General features: G+C 40.4%; 1 protein-coding gene across 2 annotated transcripts; it reads right to left on the reverse strand.

Annotated features, from left to right (window-relative positions):
• Positions 1-4288: 4288 nt before the first annotated feature.
• Positions 4289-9709, reverse strand: LOC101163464 (leukocyte elastase inhibitor). 2 transcript variants are annotated; one of them, XM_020700724.2, is made up of 9 exons: positions 9577-9709; positions 8029-8210; positions 6095-6235; positions 5839-5956; positions 5544-5686; positions 5304-5381; positions 5083-5172; positions 4823-5003; positions 4289-4674 (listed from the first exon to the last, which is right to left on the reverse strand). In XM_020700724.2, the coding sequence occupies exons 2-9, from the start codon at positions 8203-8205 to the stop codon at positions 4445-4447; spliced, it is 1158 nt and encodes a 385-aa protein (XP_020556383.1). In that variant the 5' UTR covers positions 8206-8210; positions 9577-9709; the 3' UTR covers positions 4289-4444. The 2 variants fall into 2 exon arrangements, with proteins under 2 accessions (XP_020556383.1, XP_020556384.1); XM_020700725.2 differs by lacking the exon at positions 9577-9709 and adding an exon at positions 8292-8832 and having other exon boundaries at positions 4306-4674.
• Between the last annotated feature and the right edge of the window lie 377 nt (positions 9710-10086).

The following is a 10086-nucleotide window of genomic DNA, read 5'->3' on the forward strand; positions in this document are numbered from 1 at the left end:
CATCTTCTGTATCTGAAATGAACAGCTGGGCTAAATTTCAATCAAACATGCCACGTTCCCTTGCATCATTGTCAGAGTCCGTCTCATAGCTGTGTGGCAATGTTAGTGGAAAGTGTTAGTATGTAAGTTCATAAACTTAAACAACATAAACTCAGATGTAGGCATCAAAAATTGAGAGAAGTAACAGAGACAGCAAAAAGTTGTTTCGGCCGGAGCAACATTATATACAATAAATTGACAATAATTGCAATTTCAGTTTCCTTTTAATTATGTATATTGCAGCAGACTGTTTGACATCATTGTCTAAATTATTCCAAATTTGTGTACATCTAGTGCAGATAGAAAAGCTGGTAAATGTAGCTTCCCATTGTTCTCTTTTAGCATATGCTTTGACAGTTTAATTTGTTACCAACACTCTACATTGTGCATGCATTATGATATGGATTGAGTTCCGGTATCTTAAGGAGGCTGAATCTGTTGAAGAGAGGATCTGTTGGGTAATTTGGCATGGACCAGGTTATTGCTCTCACGGCTTTCTTTTGTGTAGTCTGAAGTTTTGCAGTGGAAACTTCTTATTAAACATGTGAAGTTAAAAATATTTCAGGTGACTACCTCTTGAAGCTCATCAAGAGAATGCCAAGAGTGTGCAAAGCAGTTATCAAGGCAAAAGGTGGCTACTCTGAAGTTTTGCAGTGTAGATAGAATATGTGTTATTCCACATGATATTACAATAGGTGAGGCTCAAACAGGGTTCTATACATGTTACGGTTTGAGTTCTTTGCTTTTGTTTTTGGTTCTATTTGAGCACTGCTACCTGTTTTATTTTGAGAGGTTTCCTGTTTTGTGTTAGTACCAAGTTTTACTTTTGGTCCCCCTCTGTCCTGATTGTTCCCACCTGTGTCTCGTCTTGTCTGTGTCTATTTTTAAGTCCTGTCTTTTCATTCTTCCTGTGTTGGTCGTAGTTGGCTGTTTCCCCATTTCTAGTGTTTTGAGTTTCTAGTTTGCCTTGCCTGTGTCATGATTTAGCTGACTTAGCCGACCCAAGGGCTGGAACCCGTAAGGCAGGGGCGGGCAATTCCAGGCCTCGAGGGCCGGTGTGTCTGCATGATTTCCAGATAGTCTTGCCCTACTCATGGCTGATTACCTGGTTCAGGTGTGTCCAGCCAATTAGAACATGCCAGAGCAGGGTATGCTGGAAAACATGCAGGAATGCGGCCCTCAGTGCCCACGTCTGCCGTAAGGAGACTCGACAGGCACTGAGGTGAGTAGGAAAAGGTTTAATTTTAACTGCAGGAATAATATTGAGTCCCAGGTTCTTCTGTGAAGGCCAGAGGTGTTGGTTGGAGGGTCTTGGCGGCGACAACCGTATGATCCGTGATGGTAGCCAGAGGGGCGATGGAGCGAGAGGTGGACAGGAACCAGTGGAGTAACTCGTGAGGGCGAGATCCTGGAGTGACACAAGACAAGGTAATTAGTCGAGGACAAAAAGGCATGAACAAGAATCTAGATGAAGCCAGGAGATGCACTGTAGGAGTACAACGAACTAGCGTTGATTACAGGTCCGAGGTCTCCTTAAGAGTCTGCCGGCTGACGAGGTTGAGGAAGCGCAGCTGGAGGTACCAGGTGTAGCTGATGAGGGGGAGGAATCTGCCAGAGGCACCGTAACAGCCTGCTCTGCAGTGGTGTTTTGGTTTAGTTTTTCTAATATTAAAGGTCTTTTTGCTATACCTGGAACCTCCTGCCTCCTCCTCTCTGCGCCTGGGTACTTCCTCAACCCCCCCAACATGACAATATAATGTTAGCAGTGCATTTGATTTGAGCGTGTGTTGAATTTTATGAAGTAAAACCAACAAATTTAGATAATTTTTGATTAGTTCATCTACATGTTTTTTTTATTTATTTAAAAAATTGATCCATATGGATTGTGAGAAATTTTATTGAGTCCACCTGTTGTGGAGATCGTCCATCCATGTCTATGTTTAACTGAATGAATTTTCCTGCCTTCACACTGAGATCCTCAGCCATGTATGGGCCCTAAATTAATTGTCTGATCCTGCCAGGGAAAAAGCCACTTAAATCAAAGAAAGAAACAACAAAAGATAGAAGTTTATAGGAAACTACATATTTAGTCTCCTGTAAACAAAACAAACAAGCGTAAATAAATCAAGAAACAACTCAAATCATTCCAAATCAAAAGATAATCAAACAAATCCAAACCCCTTCCTCCTCTACTTCCTTATGCCCAACCCTCAAACAGGAAGTGTAGAGCGGTCTCGGAAACGCGTGCCGGAGCAAATAATTTCAATTAAAAGTGTATGTAAATGCACATATATGGTTGTTTCGGGGTTCTGAGATAAAACCTCTTGCGTTCAAGGGTCGCTACACAAGTTTTTGTAATAAACGTCTTGTCTTGAGCTCCCTAAAATAACAGCTTTCCCTCATAACAAACATATTTTCTTTAAAAAAATCATGTACATAACATTGAACAGGAATAACAGAATTATTGTGTAATGTATTTGTTAAAAAAATCAATAAACCATTTCTTTTGATTTGCTATGCTACATGTACATCTATGTTACTAGTGTGTGTGTCTGCATTCAAGTTTCCTTCTCAAACTAAATAAGCTTTGTCAAAAAATGTTGTTCTGACAGTTTTCTAATATTAAAGATAGGAACTATAACTGAAATAATAATATAAATTATGGAAACTATAAAACTCTTCTTTTACATATAGTGCACTTGTACCAAATCTCCTCTAAACATCAGAATAGGTTAAACCAAATCACCCATCTTTTGAAATCCTTTCTACATTGAAATGTTAAATGCCACACTATCAGTAATAGCATTTGTCATTAATCTGGTTTGTCTTGTAAAATGCTAATTTTGGGAATTCTGTATTTTACTTTTTGTGTTTTCAAAGGAATGACACCTTTGTTTCAATGTTGTGTTGCCTAAAGATTTTATGTTGTTACACAATTCAATGAAATGAAGTCAATGTGGCAGAAAAAATGAAGAGTTGAAGCTTCCTAACAGAAATTAAAGGACAATGGAGCATTCTCACAGTAGGAATTTTATTCTCTGAATTACTGTTTAACTCTTGTGCTATCCTATGTCCCAACCCTTACATTGACATGTTCTCCCTACAATGACAAAGTGGATAAAGGTGGAGAGGATTTCATGTAATCTATGGACACCAGTGAAGATCGCAAATCATTGAAGAAAAAAGGTTCAGGGCACTGTCTAGTGGGTCTAGATGACCCAACTCCCAATGTTTAAGTGCCTAGGATAGCACAAAGGTTAAGAATTTTCTTTAGGGGACGAGTCATTCCCATCTTCATCCTCTCCCTGGGGAGACTGCACAAATCCTGCTGCATCCTGCTGACTCAGTCACCTCCTGGATCCATGCATGCCATTGAAGCTCCTTATTGGCTAAACACACCTGATCCAGGAAATCAACAGCAGATAAGACAGGGTTTCTGGAAAACCAACAGGAGAACGGCCCTAGAGGCCTGTGGTTGGGCACCCCTGCTTTAAACCAGTCATTTGAGTTTCTATTGCCTTTCTATCAGCTGGTCAGTCCATTCTTCTCTGACCTCTGGCATCAACAAGGCCTTTCTGTCCACAGAACTGCTGCTCACTGGATATTTTCTCTTTCTTTGGACCATTCTCCGTAAACCCTAGAGATGGTTATGCATGAAAATCTCATCAGATTAGCAGTTTCTGAAATACTCAGACCAACAATTATTAAGAATAATTAACTGTTTCTACATTTCTAAGAATATTTGAAGTTCTTTGTGTGTTTTTTTCACTATTCACATTTTGACATTTAAAATTGATGTAATATTTTTAAAAATAATGTTTTTGAGTTTTTTCCCCTCAAATTATTTCTATGTAAGATCTGGACACAAAGTGGGATATGTGTGTCTGTGTAGAACTGAACAAATACATCCAAAACACTGACAGCATTCTCATTTCAATTGTGAGTTATCATACTTTTTTTTGTACTTTTGGCTGCAGAAGAGCTGAATGTACTTGGATTACTTGTACTCACTTTAAATGAAATTGTCTTCAGAATATTATGCTTCTTACAACAAAAAATGTGTAAATTATGGGATATTTTAATTCAGTCTATTCATCTCCTCTAAAATGAATTGTAGCTGATCTTAGATTTGGGATTATTATCTTGCTGACGTGCTGTAAATGAAAACAGGCTCATAACAGGAACCAAGAACTTCAACTTTAATGTGATTTCATCAAGCAGGGTTTGATAAAAATGGACAAGAACAAAGGTTTGAATAGGAGTCCTGCTTTATTAAATGTTACAATTTTCACTTAAATGCTGAAATGAAAAGAAAAAATCAATCTTTGAAATAAAGAAATCTGTTCCAGCTGTTGCAATAAATGTATATATTAGCTGGCTGAGTTTTCTTTGAAGATCACAGCTCTCACTCAGGAGAGCAGAAACGTCCAGCAAACAGAATATTCATGCTGGAGTTATGACGGATGAAGAAGAGGAAAGGGTGGTCAGCAGTAAAGTATTGCTGTTTCAAATTACCAGAAGAATTACACATAAACATTGCAGTGGCAGCAGCTGCTTCAGTTCCCTTCTCATTCACCTCCACAAACGCTTTGTGGATGGCATCATACAGGTATAAATCTTTGGCTGCAGATATTCCTGTAACAGAGGACCAGAAGAGTATAGATCTAAATAAATATAAACATGAAAACTGGAGAAAACTGTCAACATCACAGAGAGCTGACAAACTTTCTTCTGTGAATTCACTCATTTGACATAGTAAACTGTGAGCTTTCACATATCTTACCTGAGAAATTGCACTTTGCTTGATCAAAAGCATCCACCATGCCCATGCGGGTCAGCACTTTCTTTAAGTTATACTTCTCCTCCATCTTGAATCGAGGAAGACGAACATCGACTTTAGTCAGATCCATTTTCTCTGGAGAAGTCCACTCCATGAATTTCTCGTAGGTCAATAGTTTCTCCAGCTGAGAGGATGAAACAGTAAATATTAGAGATGACAGTGTGTGCACGTTTGGTCTTTATCAGTCTCTGTGATATTCCTACCCTCTCCAGTCCTGTGCTCTCATCTAGTATTTCCCGTGGTAAAAAGATGAGCATGCTCAGCTCCTTCCCCTCGTAAGGCATCTCCAGGATCTGTCCAGCAGAGTTTCAGACATTCAAGCAGAATAAAATACTGACAAATATACAGAAAATGACGAAATCTCAGTAAAGGTAAAACATTCAAATAAATCAAGAATCAGCTGAAGTGTTATGTGTTTGTTTACCTGACAGTCGATTTCAGGAATTTTAACATAAGGGAACTTGGCCTCCTGTCTCATCATCATCACAGGATTTTTGTCTTTCTGAGATATCAAGCACATAAAAAATACTCTCATATCCAAGAATATGTCAATGATTTGCTTAGTTTAAATGTGTCAAGAGTTTCAGGTTTGTGTTCATGTTAGTTCAGAGGTCAATACCTCAGACTAACATCAGTCACTTTGTGTTTTCATCTGTGTTTTTACCTTATTGAGTCTAAACTCAGCATCTTCCGTCCGAATACCCAGAAACTGTTGATCCCAGGTTCCCTTGAAGTAGATGGCGTTGACCAACACCAGAGTGGTGGTGTTGTTCAGAATGCCTTCCCCCACCAGATCTTTGATTTTATCTGGTAACAATAAATGATGATACATAAAATAATGACAAAACTGCAGACTATCAGCATCAGAAACACACTGATCCACCAGGAGAATCTCTGTTCCAGAATGTGTTGAACATCAGGATCATGTGACACACTGATGGTGCGTGAGTGAGATCCACCTTGGGTCTGCTTCTCCACCCAGCTGTTGATCTTGATCCTGGCTTCTTCATATTTGTTTCTAAAGTCCACAGACTCCAGTTCTGCATTGTAGCAGCTGCTGGTTTGTTTTAAGAACTCCTGAAAACACATGAAACCATCCAGCAACGATTAAGTCACTGTGTGGAGATAAATCAACTGTCAGCAGTGTCCTGGATCTCCAGTGACTGACAGTCAGAGTCCAGTAAAAATGTTGTCAGTGTTTCATGAAATGCTGACCTTAAGGAAGAGGAAAGACTGCTCTCCATACAGCCTGTTAGCAACACTGAGCAGAAACCCAGCTCTTGGCTTGTTCAGCTCCTCCAGTAGTTGTTGGAACAGAGTGTGGACTTCCTCCTGACAGTCCTGGGTCTTCAAGCACTGTAAACAGCAAATTTGTTACAAAGATGCTGTGAACATTACAGATCTTTTAAAATGTAATGTTTCTGTAGTTTAAATCAGAAGATCAGAAACTCTTAGAGCAGGGGTGTCAAACATACGGCCCGTGGGCCGTATCCGGCCCGCCAGGTGGTTAAGTCCGGCCCACACATGAAGAGTAAAAATCATAAGGATGTTTAAAAAAGAAAGCAAGTTTCTAGTCCATTCCTCTGGCGAGTTATGATTTTTTAAAGAAATAACCGAAGTGTGCAATTCCGCCACTAGGGGGAGTAAAGGATAAGAAAACAGATGAAACAGCATAAATCTGCACGTGCCAAAAGCAAAACCTAACAGCTCTGCGTCTGGGTAAGATACACTTTGGTTCCCTATGAGCTTCACCGGTGTTATCTTGCTATAAGGATCATCAGTAGTGACACCCTAATGACCAAAATGTTGTCAAAAAGTGAAGTGGAGTGAGAGCTTTCCAGGAAAAACCTGGAGTTTTCTTTTTTCACAAAGCTGAACGCAAAACCTGCATGCTTGGTATGTCATCAACAGGTCGCAGTGTTCAAAGAATATAACATTCAGCACCACTATGAGACTCATCATAAAGAAAAGTTTCACAATTGCAGTTTAGAAAAGAGAATTACCAACTATTAGCTGGACTGAAAAACAACCGTCTGCATTCAATGCAGCATTGACATCAGTGATGGAGCAGTGACAGACACTTTATTGTAAACACATTGGTGCAAAGATCCAAACCATTTTCAGAGATAAGCTTGTGCCCCAAAAACCAGTCGACCTTTGCTAACACGAGTCTGTCAATTACGATTCCAGATCCAACATCTCTGAGGAGACATGGACGCCAAATGAAGGAATCCAGACATTTATTGCATTTTGGGTCGCTATTTATGAAAACACCAACAACACAGATATATACAGCTGTGCATTTTTATTAGAGATGTTAGAGAGACAGTCACAGCTGAGTTTCTGGAGTTGATGGACACAACAACAGCTGATGACATAGTCATCTCTCTAGTCACTGCGCCAGACGATGTTGTAGTGAACTAGTCATGTGATGTCAGTCTGGTCACTGATGGCATCCTATCAAAGGTCAGGAAGTAGGCAGGTGTTGCCACAAAATTCAGGCATAAACCAGGAAAAGACTCTTGGACATTTCCTTGTGCTTTGCACACTTGAATGACAGTAAATGTGTTTCTGTACAGGGTTTGAATCCTATATTGACGGTCAGGTGATGTTTAAGGAGTGAAAGGGAGGTTAAATGATTATGTTCACAAATGTTAACAGGTTTAATTCAGTTTAATTTTTAATGGTTTGGACATTTACATTTAAGGCACGGCGTTTCGTTTTTTTCTGTTGCCCCTTTTGAGTTTATTATCGGGATTGCTTCAGTATCAGATGTCAAATATTCAGTCTGTATTAAAATTGAATAGACCAACTTTTTTTGAAGTGAAATGAATTTTATTTGAGATCCATTGGCCTCTGTGAATTAATGTGTAGTAACAAGTGATTAGTTGATTAATGAATGTGTAGTAACAAGTGATTAGTTGATTAATGAATGTGTAGTAACAAGTGATTAGTTGATTAATGAATGTGTAGTAACAAGTGATTAGGCTACTATGTTGGTTGAGGCATTTTTCCCAACTGAGTAAAAAAAACAAAAACAAAGCTGTTATTTTGCTTTGATGTTACTGGTCCGGCCCAGTTGATATCAGAATGTGGCCCCCGTACCAAAATGAGTTTGACACCCCTGTCTTAAAATATGTGAGTTGTACCTCAGCCATCTGAGTGGCTGTGTCACCTCTGGCTCCCAGCATCACCATAGCCAGAGCTGAAGAGATGCTGAACGGAGAGAAGAAGATGTTTGTAGTTCTGTGGTCCTCACTCAGCTGTCTGAACATAGCCAGAGAGAAGCTGATGTTGGCCTTGGAGAGAGGATTGATGGATGCCATAGTGTCTGATGATGAGAAAGGAGGAAAATATTTCAGTATTTCTTTGTCAGATATCTAATCAACCACAAGGGGGCACAATCTGGTACCTTTGTGTCTTAGTTCCAAGTCCAAGTTCCAAGAGGTGAACAGGAACAAAACTGGTTCCTTGAACACTTCTTGGTGTATGCAGCCAGTATTTTCGTTTTCGTTAATCTAATTTGTCACATCTAAACGTGGTATTTAAGTTTGTTTATTTGTGTGTTAATTTGACTTTGTGGTTTCACTGACATCTGAAGAACAAAGCCATCAGTTGCAACAAATTGCAGTTTGTATTCGAAGTTTCATCACCTGAGAGAGTGATAGAAATATGTGGTTAAAACCAAAAAGATTAAATTCCAGGCAGAAATTCAAGGACCATGGAGCATTCTGTCAGTCATCATTTAATTTCCTGAATTTGTCCCATTAACTTTTCCATTAATAAGGATTTTTTTCTTTTGTCTATTTGATGAGGCTTAATCTGCTGCAGCAACCTATGCATTAGAAATGATGGTCTAATTATGTGCCTTTAACAAATGACAATAGCAGCAGTTACGTGGGCAGAATATCTTGATCGGATCAATGGTCGGGTTAAAATTCACCCGTGCACATGGGATCAGAAAACCTTTTTCCGATTAGAACAAACGTTCCCATGGCTCACACTGTCGGTCGGAATGAATCATTTGGGCATGCGCAGTAGTGTTGAAAAGGACTGAGCGACATTTATTTCTGCTTCCACAAACTCGCTGCGTGAGCTGGCGGCTCTCCTGAGTCCTGCAGCCACTAAACCAGAGCGGCGGGACGGCTTGCAGTCTGAATTCTCCCACACATAACAAAACAAAAAAAAAACGGACACCGAACAAGCATCCTCCTCCCCTCAGACACGAAGTTATTAATCCAGCTGCTCTGCTCACTCGGGTGCCAGTTGACCGAGTGAGCCTCGGGGGGCACGAAGCGCTCCTGCCCCGCATCTCCCTCGTGAGGGGTAAAAGAGAGGGGAGAGCCAGCGGGGAGAGAGCGGAGCGGCGCTTTTCACGGGGCGTCCGCATGGCAGCTGATGGGTCCCGTATGCGCTCCAAAGCTTTCTCTCAGCGAAATACCATCTATGCATGACGTAACCCAGAGCAGAAGTGACACACGATCGGAATGACCGTTTACATGCTCCACGATCGGATAAACGATCGGTATAACCCACCTATCTCGATCGGAAAGAAATTCTGATCCGAAGGAGTCTGATCGGGGCAGAGTATTCCGAATGGCGCGTTTACATGACGCATTTTCTTTCCGATCAGGCGTTCATTCCGATTACTTTTGCCCATGTAAACGCGGCTCATGATGAGTTCTAGTGTCACATACCTTCTTGAAGGAAGTTCTTCTATGTTCTCAGTTGAAGCTCCACGATGTCTTCTCTGTTTGTCCTCCCAGTGATCAACAGCAGGATATCTATAGTTGAGCTGTATGGGGGAGGGGTTCTCCTCCACTGCTGCAATCTCAGTTTACTGGAAGTTCAGTGGTGATGTGTGAGTCATGGTCAATTGTTCAATACTGTCGAGTCACTGATTTGTGAATCATGACTCATCTTCCTCACTGACTCATTACTGACCTGTTCCCGTCTTTTACTAACTACCCGCAAGTAGAAAATGATCCAGCTAATGATTGTAACTTAACTAGTTTTTCATCTCTGCTGAGAGAAGTGAAAACCCTCAGAATGAAGCTCACAACACAACAGAATCATCCATTCACTCATAGCAGCACAACTCTGCTAACTACCCAGTACAGTTACTCACCCCCCTTCCTGAGAAGTTATTACCCCCTCCCTTCCTGAGAGGTTTGTATTTGTTTTTTATTTTGTGTGAAAGATTACAC

Source organism: Oryzias latipes, chromosome 20 (assembly GCF_002234675.1).
Source record: "Oryzias latipes chromosome 20, ASM223467v1".
NCBI lineage: Eukaryota > Metazoa > Chordata > Actinopteri > Beloniformes > Adrianichthyidae > Oryzias > Oryzias latipes.